Source organism: Solanum verrucosum, unplaced genomic scaffold (assembly GCF_900185275.1).
Source record: "Solanum verrucosum unplaced genomic scaffold, falcon-dt-bn FXZP01000712.1, whole genome shotgun sequence".
Classification (NCBI taxonomy): domain Eukaryota; kingdom Viridiplantae; phylum Streptophyta; class Magnoliopsida; order Solanales; family Solanaceae; genus Solanum; species Solanum verrucosum.
The window spans coordinates 27,852-43,042 of NW_026019976.1; the positions used below are offsets into that span (position 1 = coordinate 27,852).

Consider the following 15,191-nt stretch of genomic DNA (forward strand, 5'->3'; position numbering starts at 1 on the left):
TTCCTCCTTTCGTGTGTTTCTTCATCATACCTAATACCAAAAGCAACTCTACAAATAATTGTAGTCGTTAGTGAAATCAATACTACTCAAATTGGTAATTCGGGAAGTTACAGCTTGTTGAGATATTTCTATGATCATTCTTGATACTTCATCTTCACGAATTGGAATAAAAGATTATACTTTTTTAGACTATATAAATGACCAACACATATTTTTCGAAGCTCTTTCCAGTGGTCATTGTAAGATGACGTGGCAATATCTTGATTATTGTGAGACAATTTTTGCTGGCACAAAATAGAAGGTCTACTGCAAAATGCTAAATCTTGTGTTTTCATTACTTCTTTTGCTAATTTTGCTGAAGAAACTACAATTATTGGAGTAGAACCAAGTTTCAATAAGAATATTTTTCCATATTTCTTGGAAAGTTTCCAAAAATAGATATGACGGGTTAAACCATCAAACTGATGCAAATTTCCAATGAATGGTAACCTTAAAGTGTAACATCTCGCAATTTGAAATAACTAGGAAGAAGCTAAGAAGTTGAAATAGTCATTTTTGGAAATAATGAAAATCTGGAAAATTTGTTTAAGTTAGGAAAAGTTGAGTTTTGGCCAACTTCAAACAGCCATAACTTCTAGCTCATGATGAGTTATAGGAACTTCCAGATATGGTAGGAAAGATCTTGGAATGATTTTTCTTACGCCACCGAGTTTGCGCGATTCCGAGTTCGTATTAGTAAGTTATGTCTTTCGGAAGTTGGGCTGTTGGATTAAGGAAAGTCTAATCCGGGTTTGGAAGGATAATTTAGTCTTTTCCCTACCTAATTACTCTAATTCATTTTTAGGGGATTTATTGGGGGTAAAACCAGATTTTGGTCAGTTTAGAAAATTTAGAATTTCACGCTAGGGCTTGGAGAGAGAGAAAAGAGGAGAAAGGAGAAAAGGAAGCAAGAACATTCAAGATCGTCGAAGCTTGGCTTGTGGAATTCGTCGAGGGTGATCCCTACAAGGTATGTGAGGTCACATAGTGTTGTGTTAGTTCACCCACAAGCCAATCTTGTTTCAATTCAGTGAATTTAAGTTGTTTGAATGCAAAGAAAGTGAGTTCTTGAAGAACATTGTTGAAAATTCGTTGAGTTCTTGATGGTTGTGTTGTTGAAGTCTCTTGTTGATTTGATTCGTGTTTTCGGGTGAATTTTCGAGTTAAATCTGTTGTATGTTGAGGGTTCCATTGATCCTAGGCGTTTGGGGAAAGAACCATTAAAGTTTAGAGGGTTTAGAGATGAAAAATGGAGAAGAAAAGTCGTTAAACACCTGGGTATAGGGATAGGGCGTCGCGCCCCAAAAGGGTCCCTGAATGTTCACCCTTGGAGCGCCGCGCCAGCCAACGCGCCCCAGACCAGTCCCTGAATGTTAAGGGCTGGCGCCCCGCACCTCTCAGAGCGCCAGGGACGTTAGTTCTCCCCATTCGTTCCCCAGTCCCCCACCTTTTAGTACTTGTTCCTTAGTAATGTACCTATGTTCCTAAGTTGATTCCAACACTCTAAGGTACATCTAAACATCATGAAATCATCCATAAACATGAGATCATGAACCTTGAATCCATAATCCAATTCAAGAAAAGTTAGGATCAAAGTCAAGAGAAGTTAAGAGTCAAGTCTAGAAGCTAAGAAGCAAGTCAAGCAAAGTTTTTAAAGTTTTCAAGAGTCTTTAACAAACGTTTTAACCTTGTTTTAAGACTTAAGTTTCAAGTTAAGTAAAGAGTTGAGTTCATTTCGCAAAAAGCTATTAGGGAACTAAGTATTCCCAAAGAGTTTATAAATGTTTTCACATTTGAGCAAGAAAAGGGAACATCGTTTCCAAGAGAGCTTTTAAGCTAAGTTTTTGAGTAATTATCTCAAACCAAAGAAAGAAGTTTTGATTTTAAATCATATGAGCTAAGTATATTTTGGGAGTAGTATTGAGCACCGATATGGGGATGCGAGTTCATACTAACTCAAGTCTCCATAAACCATGTAGCCATTATGGGTAGTAAAGGATCATACTTTTTAGATGACTCCTTAAGATTCTTTTAGCATAGACTAGTGGATCCACTAAGTTAAGTGTTCTATATGAACGCAAAGTATAGAACAGTTCTGGTAGCGTGGGTAAGACGATGTATCACTACTTAGACTCATAGTGGTAATTGTCGGTTAGAGAATCTCCCACATAAACTATATTACTAGATTATATGAGTAAAGTTGAGTTTGTTATTGCATTTCTTTAACGAACTAAGTTGCTTTTACTGTTTTGCAAAGCGTTTCATATATTGCATGTGTTTTATTGCTTTATTTTGAGTTAAGTTATTCATGAGTTGAGAAGAGCGAAGGTAAGTGTTTCTTTCATAATCTTTTCAAGCCTATGTATTGTTTAGCATTCCAACTCGCATACTCGTACATTCAATGTACTAATGCCAGTGGCGGTGTGTTTTTTGCACCCTTTTTGGCTTTAGGAAGAAGGAAAATAAGAATGATAGGAAGGGTTACAAAGAGTAGAAAGAGCATCATTTTTGTCTAATTATCTTGGTAGTCACTTGTTGTGTCTAATGTTTTTTTTTACCCTCCCTAGGAGCTCCCTCCCACCCCTTTTGCTCCCTTGGTGACTCGAACTCGCAACCTTCGAGTTGAAAGTGAGGGGTGCTTACCATCCGAGCAACTCCCGCTCGTCACTTGTTGTGTCTAATTATCTTGTGTTAAAAGACTTAATAAAGTCATCAAACTTTTCTCTTGAGGAGTTTAATTTCCACACCCAACAATATAAAAATTGTTTGGTCATGACCTAAACATATGGAATATTATCAAGGGAAAGTTACATATTTTGAAGCTCGATGAAAACTATTCACAATCGTTAATTAATATACATATGTTATACATTTGACGACTATTTTTTTCGAAGGATAGCTATTTAAGTGAATTTTACTAGCTTTTCCGAAGCTATCCCTTAGAAATCATTTTATAACACTAGTTTTTTTTTCTTTTTCTTTTTTTTGTAATTATGACATTGCACTTATCTTTTTTTCTTTTTCTGTTGTTTGTAACAAATCTTTTTAACTACTAATTATATACTTTTTTATTTACTCATAAGTAATTACTTGTTTATAGCTTGCTATTTTATGGAGCTAGTTAGGTACTAGATGCTTTTTCACCACAATTCAAGAATCTTTTCACGTAATTGTACTTACTCATGTTTTGTTTTTATGTAAGATCATTTCACAACCATATAATATATAGTTAAAAAATGGAAAATATGACATGTGAAATAATGGGAGTGGGAGACAGGTCACGATTCATGAAAGTAACACCACCAAAATTAAAAGAAATTAATCAAAGTTGTCGTCTACTCTAACTTAAATTAAAATTAGTGAATTTTTATTTTTATTTTATATATATATATAACGGTGGATTATCTACGTCTAGAAAAAAAATCAGTAAATTTATCTGATTATTTATGTAAAGATCCGAAAATATTATTGGCCACGAAAATTAAGGCTTGAAAATTGACCTTTAATTTGTCCTTAAGTAATCACGTTTTCCAGATATTTTGGAATTTAGATGCTACGTATAATAACAAGAGTGAGATGTGAGAGTTAATAGTCCAAAGATAAATAAGTGTCTAAAATTAGACAATAAAAATAAATAGATCAAAAGAGTATGATAATAATAAATCATAACTATATCATTTTTTTGAAAGTAAGAAGACAAATATGAATCTTTTCTGTTGTAAATTTTTTCAAATATATCGTAAGAAGTATGATTTACACCCTAATTAATCATTTAGTTTATCACATCAATATCTCTTTCACTAAAGAATATTATTAGCACAAGTTTGGTGCGTGTTAAAATTGGCTATTAATTAATTTGTCAAGAGACTCACACAGTCACACGTAATACTTTGTGCTTATTATTTGACAAATAATTTGTGGCCAAAAAGAAAAAAAAATTAAAGAAGGAGAGATAGATAAATGTTTCTTATAAAAGGTAGTGTTTGTGCCATATGGTATTACTTGTTGTATCTTAATAAATAGGTATGGGCTCCTTTAACTTTGATAGTGACATATGGACCGTGTTTGTTTGAATTTGAACGAATTAAAATAGATTGAATTAATAAATATGACATTAACCAAATATGTATGAAGTATCACTTTAAATTAAAACAGACTGAACAAAAATAGGCTAAACAATAAGTACGGATCATAGCCAATCCGTCCATTTTATAATTTGACCTTATTTTTGCAATATTTATTTGTAGTAGCAAATAAGAAACAAAGTTTTAATTATGCTAATTTATATATAAATAATTAAATATTATTCTTATACATCTCACCTAGAGCTGTCAAAATGGGCCGGCCCAACCCAACCCAATCCTAACGAGCTAAAAAGTTAAATGGGTTGGGACGGGCTGACCCTTTTAATTAAAGGGCCTATAAAATAGCAGTTCAACCCAGCCCTAAGTGGGCCACGGGTTGGCGCATCAACCAAAAAATGGACAACATTTCTCTCTTAGAAAGAATACGAACGTTGATGTCTAATGAACACGACATCAATACATACATAAATTCACTCATGAATTACACATACTTCAGTGGATATTTACAAAATAAAAACATAATAGCCAAGATACAACATTCATAAGATTCATCTGAACAAAAAACATTATATGATCACTATTTTCATAAACAAGACAATAAAGGAGAAGTGGAAAATTAGGTGTAAAAACAAAAGTAAAAGAGGTCAAAGATTCATAGTTATAATGGAGTAATGGACTTAGGCTAATAAGAAAATTTAGTGGGCTAATGACTCTAAAATGTAAAAGATATATAAAGAAGTTAGTCCTGATTTATATTGATATTTTAAAAATATTTATTGATAAAATCTTATCAAATAAAACACTACTTAAAATATATATAATAAATATTTTTAAAATTCACAGTCCACGGGCTGACCTCTGAGGCTTGCGGGTTGGGCCTACGAGGCCAGCGGGCCAAATGAGGCTAGGTTAAAAAGTCTCGTTCCTAAATGGGCTGAAAAAATTAAGTCCAATCTCATTTAATTCAAGGATTGGGTTGGGCCGACCTAGCGGGCCAAACCTATTTTGACAGCACTAATCTCACCTAATACGTCCTCCCAAGTGTTGGTTTGTGTTTGGGCTAACTTAATTTTAGACCAAACTCCAAATAGCCCATCAAAATAATCTTTCAAGCCCAATCCATTAAAAGGTGGGCAAGTAATTGAATGGGTTGAATCAATTTTGGCACTACTAGACTTACGTTAAATGTTTACAAGATATTAGGGGAGTACAAAACTGAATCGAAATTCAAATCAAACCGCAAATTGAGTCAAACAAAAAAAAAAGACCCGACTAGTGTTTAGTTTGACTTGGTTTGGTATTGGAAAAAAAAATCGACTATATTTGGGTTGGTTTGGTTTTAACTAACAAAAATCAACCCGAGACCAAATCAATCCGACATTATATATGTAATTTCAAAATTTTATTTTATACATAAAAATATTTACTTTGATATAATTTTAAAATATTTCTTATACTATTTCATAGTTTTTTATCTTTTAATATATTATTTCAAGTTTAAAACTTAGAATTCGAAATGGTCCAATAAAGATAATAGTTCATAGATGTTGATAATTATAATAAAACTTAAATCAAAATCAAATTAATACTAATGCAAAAGAAAATCAATTCAACACTAAGAATGACAATAATATTGAATATTTGTTCTTTAGTTTTACATTGGTTTAGACAATTAAAATACATAATCGAATTTTAATTTTCCTTAAATATTTAGTAATGTAACTTATACTTATTAAACTTATTTTAGCATGATTTAGTACTTTTAAATTATAATCATTTTCATTTATGACTTCGCAATAGTTATTTTATATGATGATTTCATTATTATTTTTTATTGAATATTTTTGTGTCATCAGTACTCATCTCATATTTTGTGTTATTTTTTTAAGAAACATCTTAGATAATTGTATTTTGGTTGGATTAAAGAAATATTTGGAGCACAAGTTAATTATATGTTTGTATGCAAACTTTATCGAAAAAATCCAAAAATCTGAAAAAAATATGAGATTTACTAGTTTGGTTTGATTTATAAATTATAAAAATCGACACAATGGTTTGGTTTGGTATTTGAAAAACCCGAACCAACCCGAGGTTGAAAAACCTGAAAAAATTCGAATTTTATTAGTTTGGTTTGGTTTATAAATTTAAATTTTTTACACAAATGGTTTGGTTTGATATTTGAAAAACCCGAACTAATCTGGTCATGTACACTCCTACCGGATATTATATTTGAACATCATTATTTAATTTGCATTTCTATTTATTATAGAACAAGTTTAAGTATTGTGATATTGAAAGTTTTATATGATTGAAGTTTCGATAAAAATGGTTAACCTTTAGCTATATGTCAACAAAAATGACTAAATGCAATTATATATGGCTGAAATTCAAACATACTAAAGTTATTTTAAAATGGATAGACTTATAAATATAAATCATAAACACGACTTAAATAGTAATTCCAAAATCAACCCTAATATCATAAACACGACTTAAATAGTAATTCCAAAATCAACCCTAATATCATAAACACGACTTAAATAGTAATTCCAAAATCAACCCTAAGCTCTCGTTATCTAAGCACATGCATGCAAGGAAAATAGGTTTCAATTTTTTTCTAAAAAGGGACTTTTTTTTTGTTACAAATAAATGAAACACATTTATTAATTTTCACTTTTCTAGATCATTTCCAGATAAATGATAATAATGAGCTATTTAATTGTTTTTTTTTAAAAATGAAAACACATGCATAAGAATATAAAAGACTTGACAGATTTTATGACTCATTCCATGTGAATATTTTGACTATCTTATAATACATTGCATTTAAGTGGAAAACCAAGAAGGGAAAAACAAAATGGAATACCTTTTTGAAAGAGTTTACTTTTGTTCATATGAAATCCTCTATAAATCATTTAAATGTGTTTGGTATTAATTTATACTATAAGTTTAATTGAACACACAACTTTTTATTCAACTTACATATATTTAGTGAAAATCATGAAAAAGTAATATAAATAGCATTTTTCAAAAATCTTATAATTTCCAAATTATAAAATTTAAATCTTAAATATGTCTTTCTGATATTACACTCTGTGTTTCAATGATGGATCTTATACTTTCAAATCTTATTTATGCATTTGATTGGGAATGCATAAAAAAATATGTTTTTTTTAAGTGAAATAATACAATGTGTTCTCGATTCAACAATTATATGTACCATATTATTGAGGCATAATTTGTTTTGGTTAAAGTTCCTAATCACAATTTTACTTTCATTGTTGAGCAAAACACATAAAATAAAATAAAAAAGTGAGGAAATGATTTTTTCAAAAGATATGTTATGTGTAAAAACCTTCTTCTTATAAATATAAAAATGACATAAACGTAAAACAAATTTATTTAAAGCTATAAAATCAAATCTATACAATAACGTGCATATTACATAAATTATGACTAGAAGAGATGTAGCTAATCTAGAAATAATTTTTAGGGACAAGGCAAAGATCATTTTTCTTATGCATAGCAATTCCAGGCATGACATCTGTGTCAATATCTTCTTTCTTCATCCCACAAGGCAATTCCCAATCAAATGCATAAAGAAGGTTTGAAAGCATAAGATCCACCGTTGCAACACCAAGTGCAATACCTGTAGAGACGAATTCAAAACTTAAAATCTTTATAGATTAAAAACATGCAAGATTTTCACGTATAATATATAATAGTTCCATTGAATACCTGGACAACCTCTTCGGCCTGCTCCAAATGGAAGCAACTCAAAATCTTGGCCTTTGAAATCAATATCGCTATTCAAGAATCTCTCAGGCATAAATTCTTCTGGATTTTCCCATATTTCAGGATCCCTTGCAATCACCCAAGAGTTAACATGAATTATAGTTCCTGGCTGAATTTCATACCCTTCTAGTGTGGATTTTTTCATTGTTTCTCTTGGTATTAGCAGTGGAACTGGTGGATATAATCTAAATGTCTCTTTTATCACTGCTTTGAGATAAGGCATGTTTTGAACATCATCTTCATTCACAAAGCCTTTAGTCCCAATTGATTTTCTAATTTCTTCTTGAACTTTCTTCATGAATTTTGGATTCTTAATTAAGGCTGTCATTGCCCATACTACTGTAGCCGCGCTAGTGTCTGTTCCACCAACAAATATATTCTACAAAATAATCAAATCGAGAGGAAAATGAAAGTGATTGTTATAAAATAGTTGTGCATGCAAGTAAGTACTTGTGTGTATGAATTAAGCCTAAATTCGTAAATTTTGGAAATAGTTTTTTTCTTATCTAATTATGTATACTATCAATATATATAACTTAAATTATATAATTGATCAATTACCATGAGAATTGCCTTTATGTTGTCCAAAGTGAGATCAATTGGAGTCAATTGCTCTTTCTTCAATTGTAGCAAAAGATCAATAATATCTCCTTCCATGGATTTTGGCTTACTGGAATTAAGATGTTGAATGAGATCTTCGTAGAACTCATCTAAATCTTTATAATTCTTTTCAAGTCTACTAATATTTCCAAATAATTTATCAAGCCAACCAAATAAAGGAAAATAATCAGTGAAAAAGAACCGCGCACTCATTTCTTGTGTCACAGCTAAAAGTTCATCAAATCTCCTCTTGTCATGTGCTTCTTCATCATACCTAATACCAAAAGCAACTCTACAAATAATAGTACTTGTTAGTGAAATCACTAAATTACTCAAATTTGTAATTTGGGAAGCAGTTGCTTGTTGGGATATTTTCGTAATCATTCTAGATACTTCATCTTCATGAATCGGACTAAAAGATTGTACTTTTTTGAGATTGAACAAATGAACAACACAAGCTTTTCGCATTTCTCTCCAATAGTCATTGTAAGGCGCAAATGCAATATCATGGCCATTGTAAGACAATTTTTGTTGGCCAAAAAAAGAAGGTCTACTACAAAATGTTAAATCTTGTATTTTTAACACTTCTTTTGCTAATTTTGCTGAAGAAATTACAACTATTGGAGTTGAACCAAGTTTTAGTGAAAATATTTTTCCATATTTCTTGGCTAGTTTCGAAAAATAAATATGAGGGGTTAAATCATCGTATTGATGCAAATTCCCAATAAATGGTAACCCTATAGGACCAGGTGGCATAACATTTTTCCTACCCTTTTTGGCTAGGAAATTGAGTACAATAGGAAGAGTTACTAAGAGAATAAAAATTATGATAATCATTTTTTTCTAGTTATATGATATCATATATATCTCAAATATATTTCTATATATAGACCTTGTATTAAACTGTTAACCTTTTCATTTCTAACCCAACTTAAATGATTAAAATGGTACGGCAGTGAATTTTTCAGAAAAATATTTCAATTTTTCTTTTGCCTTCTTGGTTATCCACTTGTGTATGATTTAAAGTCAAAATATTAATATGGAATTAGTCATGAAAATGTGTGTCATGCATAATTATTTGAATTAACGTACATTTTTTAAATTTCTTAAGTGACGTGATCCTTTTAAAGCTAATTTTCTGTTACTTCTACGCATGTACTTAATAATGAGAGTTTGTTCGACTTGTTCCCATTTAATCATTGAACATATGTTCAAGTTCACATTGGAGCCCGACTAAATTCAAATTTACGCGAGAAGTCTCATATTGGGGTAAAGCGCTCCTAATTACAAAGGCGACTCCATACACACAAGGACTCAAACTCAAAATATCTGCTTAAGAATGAAGGAGTACTTACCACTCTACTACAATCCTTGTTGGTTAACTCTATTAAGTTTCCTTGTTGGTTAACTCTATTAAGTTTGGTACGGGTTAATGATTCATTCATTTTAATTCGCTTAAATTTTTATTTAATTAATTAATCAAAAAATCAAGTCTATGCAGGTATTGTACTTGGTGTTGCAATGGTAGAGCCGTACACTAGTATCAAATCTTCTTTTATTGAAAATTGCCTTATGGAATGAAGATAAAAGATATCAACACAAACATTTATTCTGAACATCACCCCTCACGTGCAGGTCTGATTCTTTTTTCATGGATCAAATATGTGGAAATTCTTTTAAATTTGGATGGCGGTGAAATAACACATTTTTATTATTTAATTATATTCTCAATACCTCTCCCTTACCAACTTTATAAATAGTAAATGTAACTCCCCTTTTCGATTTTATGAATTAAATCAAACCAAAGAAAATTCTCGAAATTAATAGACAGCTTGTTCTTTGAGTTTATAATATGTTAAAAATTTTTTTATCAAACATTAATTATTCTAAGTGAAGCGCTAAATGGCAGAAAGTTTAGCTAGAATTTGGCTCGAAAATTAAAAAAATTAAAATATTTTTTTTATGTTAAAATAAATTGATGTTTTTTCTATATTTTAATTAAAATGTATTAAAGTTAAAAGAATAAAAATATTTAAAATAATAAAATAATATAAATAAAATATTATTCTAATCAAATTTTCTGGCCAAAAAGATTTTTCCTTATTCAAAATAGTGTTGTGCTAATCTCGAAAGAAGATATTCATATAAGTTTCATTCAAAAGTAATCATGAGTAATATAAACAAGGATTTATTGAAAGCATTTTTGTTTGTCGTGTTGAACAATATTTATATAGTTTAATTAATTTTATATGCAAATTAAATGGATCCACTAAAGTTGAGTATAATTAAGTGATTTGATGTAATGAGAAGGTGACCCTTAAGATGGTACGAATATAATTAAGTTATTTATATGCAATTAAAAAGAAAAATTGACTTGATTTTATGATGTGTAGGTACATAAATAAATATTTTTTATCTTATGCATGATTGTATGTTTAATTTATCCAATTTAAAGCATATTTGAATTGACTTAAAAGTTGGTCAAATATATTTTTAAGTTATTTTCAATTTTTGGAAGTGTTTGACATAATTAAAACTAAGTTAAAACAAATTTAAAATGACTTAAAAAGTTAAAAACCTAGAGTAGCTATATTTTTTTTACTTAAAAGCATTTTCAGTCAATCCATACGAACTCTTAGTCTAATATATTTAAGAGTTTGCTTTGTAGATGATACATATCTTGATATTTTCCTTAGCTTACGGATGTGGGACTTAATAAAGACCATGAAAGGAAACCAAATACCCCTAATCCCATCTAAGTGGGGCTGGGGTATGCTCATGATCGTACATCTGAAGAGTGAACAATATAAAATGGGAGGTCCAACATTGAAAAAAATAAATTGGAATTAGTATGACTCTGATATTATGATTAAAAAATAAATATTAGACCTAACTCGATCCCAAAAACTTGTTTAGAAGGGGAAGATTACTCAAAATTAGGGGTGTACATAACCGGGTTGGTTCGGGTTTTTCAAATATCAAATCAAACTATTTGTGTTAGATTTTTAAATTTATAAACCAAAGAAATTTTTTGAAATTAATAGACAGCTTGTTCTTTGAGTTTATAATATGTTAATTTTTTTTTATCAAACATTAATTATTCAAAGGGAAGTGATAAATGGCCAGAAAAATTTGGCTAGAAAATTAAAAAATTATAATATTTTTTTTTAATTTTAAAAAACATAGATGTTTTTTCCATATTTTAATTAAAATATATTAAAATTAAAGGGATAAAAATAGTTAAAATGATAAAATAACATAAGAAAAAAATATCATTTTAATTAAATTCTAGCCAAAAAGATTTTTTCATATTCAAAATAGTGTTGTACTAATCTCGAAAGAAGATATTCATATACGTTTCATTCGAAAGTAATCATGAGTAATATAAACAAGGATTTATCGAAAGCATTTTTGTTTGTCGTATTGAACAATATTTATATGGTTTAATTAATTTTATATACAAATTAAATGGATCCACTAAAGTTGATTATAATTAAGTGATTTGATGTAATGAGAAGGTGACCCTTAAGATGGTACGAATATAATTAAGTTATTTATATGCAATTAAAAAGGAAAAATTGACTTGATTTTATGATGTGTAGGTATATAAATAAATATTCTTATCTTATGCATGATTATACGTTTAATTTATTCAATTTAGAGCATATTTGAATTGACTTAAAAATTGGTCAAATATATTTTAAGTTATTTTCAATTTTTGGAAGTGTTTGACATAATTAAAAATAAGTTAAAACAAATTTAAAATGACTTAAAAAGTTAAAAACCTAAAGTAGCTATATTTTTTTTTACTTAAAAGCATTTTCAGTCAATCCATTCGAGCTCTTAGTCTAATATATTTAAGAGTTTGCTTTGTAGATGATACATATCTTGATATTTTCCTTAGCCTACGGATGTGGGACTTAATAAAGACCATAAAAGGAAACCAAATACCCCTAATCCCATCGAAGTGGGGCTGGGGGTATGCTCATGATCGTACATCTGGAGATTGTACAATATAAAATGGGAGTCCAACATTGAAAAAAATAAATTGGAATTAGTATGACTCTGATATTATGATTAAAAAATAAATATTAGACCTAACTCAATCCCAAAAAACTTGTTTAGAAGGGGAAGATTACTCAAAATTAGGAGTGTACATGATCAGGTTGGTTCGGGTTTTTCAAATATCAAACCAAACTATTTGTGTCGGATTTTTAAATCTATAAACCAAATCAAAACAAAAAAAAATTTCGAAATTAATAGACAACTTGTTCTTTGAGTTCATAATATGTTAATTTTTTTTTTTATCAAACATTAATTATTCAAAGGGAAGTGATAAATGGCCAGAAAGTTAGGCCAGAATTTGGCTAAACACTTAAAAAAATATAATATTTTTTTTATTTTAAAATAAATTGATGTTTTTCCATATTTTAATTAAAATGAATTAAAGTTAAAAGGATAAAACTATTTAAAATGATAAAATAACAAAAAAAAAAATATCATTCTGATTAAATTCTGGCCAAATTTTCTGGCCAAAAAGATTTTTCCTTAGTCAAAATAGTGTTGTACTAATCTCGAAAGAAGATATTCATATACGTTTCATTCGAAAGTAATCATGAGTAATATAAACAAGGATTTATCGAAAGCATTTTTGTTTGCGTATTGAACAATATTTATATGGTTTAATCAATTTTATATACAAATTAAACGGATCCACTAAAGTTGAGTATAATTAAGTGATTTGATGTAATGAGAAGGTGACCCTTAAGATGGTACGAATATAATTAAGTTATTTATATTCAATTAAAAAAGAAAATTTGACTTGATTTTATGATGTGTAGGTATATAAATAAATATTCTTATCTTATGCATGATTGTACATTTAATTTATCCAATTTAGAGCATGTTTGAATTGACTTAAAAGTTGGTCAAATATATTTTTAAGTTATTTTCAATTTTTGGAAGTGTTTGACATAATTAAAAATAAGTTAAAACAAATTTAAAATGACTTAAAAAGTTAAAAACCTAAAGTAACTATATTTTTTTTTTACTTAAAAGCATTTTCAGTCAATCCATTCAAGCTCTTAGTCTAATATATTTAAGAGTTTGCTTTGTAGATGATACATATCTTGATATTTTCCTTAACGTACGGATGTGGGACTTAATAAAGACCATAAAAGGAAACCAAATACCCCTAATCCCATCGAAGTGGGGTTGGGGGTATGCTCATGATCGTACATCTGGAGAGTGTACAATATAAAATGGGAGGTCCAACATTGAAAATAATAAATTGGAATTTGTATGACTCTGATATTATGATTAAAAAATAAATATTAGACATAACTCAATCCCAAAAACTTGTTTAGAAGGGGAAGTTTACTCAAAATTAGGAGTGTACATGACCGGGTTGGTTCGGATTTTTCAAATATCAAACCAAACCATTTGTGTCAGATTTTTAAATCTATAAACCAAATCAAACCAATAAAACTCTGGTTTTTCAACCTCAGTTTTTTTTTGGTTTTTTTCGGTTTCTTTCGGATTTTTGAGTTTTTCCGGTAAAGTATTAATACAAACATATAATTTACTTGTACTTCAAATATTTCTTTAGTTCTACCAAAATACAACTATCTAAGGTGTTTCTTAAGAAAATAACACAAAATATGATATGAGTAATGACACTAAAATATCCAACAAAAAAATAATAATAATGAAATCGCGTAAAACAAATATTGCAAATTAACAAGTCATAATGAAAATGATCATAATTTAAAAGTACTAAATCATGCTAAAATAAGTTTAATAAGTATTAGTTACATGACTAAATATTAAAGGAAATTAAAATTAGATTATGTATTTGAATTGTCTAAACCAATGTAAAATCAAAGAACAAATATTCAATATTATTGTCATTCTTAGTGTTGAATTGATTTTCTTTTTGCATTAGTATTTATTTGATTTTGATTTAAGCTTTATTATAATTATCAACATCTGTGGACTATAATCTTTATTGAACCATTCAGAATTCTAAGTTTCAAACTTGAAATAATATATTAAAAGATAAAAACTATGAAAAAGTATAAGAAATATTTAAAAATTATATCAAAGTAAATATTTTGTGTATAAAATAATTTTTTTAAATTATATATATAATGTCGGGTTGGTTTGGTCTCGGGTTGTTTTTTTTAGTTAAAACCAAACCAACCCAAATATAGTCGATTTTTTTTTTCAATACCAAACCAAGTCAATCCAATCACTAGTCGAGTTTTTTTCTCGGTTTGTGATTTGGTTCGGTTTTCGATTCGATTTGTACACCCCTACTCAAAATCATATAAGGGGGTCAAGGACCTCTAATACCCCCGATGTAAGATTCCAACAAAGTCTATATACAAGTTCAGTTATATACTCCGTAACTTTTGTTCAAATAATATATTAATATTAAGAACTTCATCAAATATATATATATATATATATACTAAATTTAAAAACCAGTTATGAAAACTTAAAATTATTATACAAATTCTGAACCCATAAATTTAAAATGTTGGCGGTACCTCTGAACCCATTAAATCAAGAGATCAAATAGGACGTGATATATAATTTCAAACTTGAGCCCCTTATGTCCTAACAAAAATGAATTCAATAATTAAAGTTTATGAGTTTTTACAAGAACTT

The 15,191-nt window shown here is 28.9% G+C and overlaps 1 protein-coding gene across 1 annotated transcript; it reads right to left on the reverse strand.

Moving 5' to 3' along the window:
• Positions 1 to 7,593: 7,593 nt before the first annotated feature.
• Positions 7,594 to 9,356, reverse strand: LOC125817317 (6,7,8-trihydroxycoumarin synthase-like). Its single transcript, XM_049496849.1, has 3 exons — positions 8,481 to 9,356; positions 7,863 to 8,298; positions 7,594 to 7,773 (listed from the first exon to the last, which is right to left on the reverse strand). The coding sequence occupies exons 1-3, from the start codon at positions 9,354 to 9,356 to the stop codon at positions 7,601 to 7,603; spliced, it is 1,485 nt and encodes a 494-aa protein (XP_049352806.1). The 3' UTR covers positions 7,594 to 7,600.
• Between the last annotated feature and the right edge of the window lie 5,835 nt (positions 9,357 to 15,191).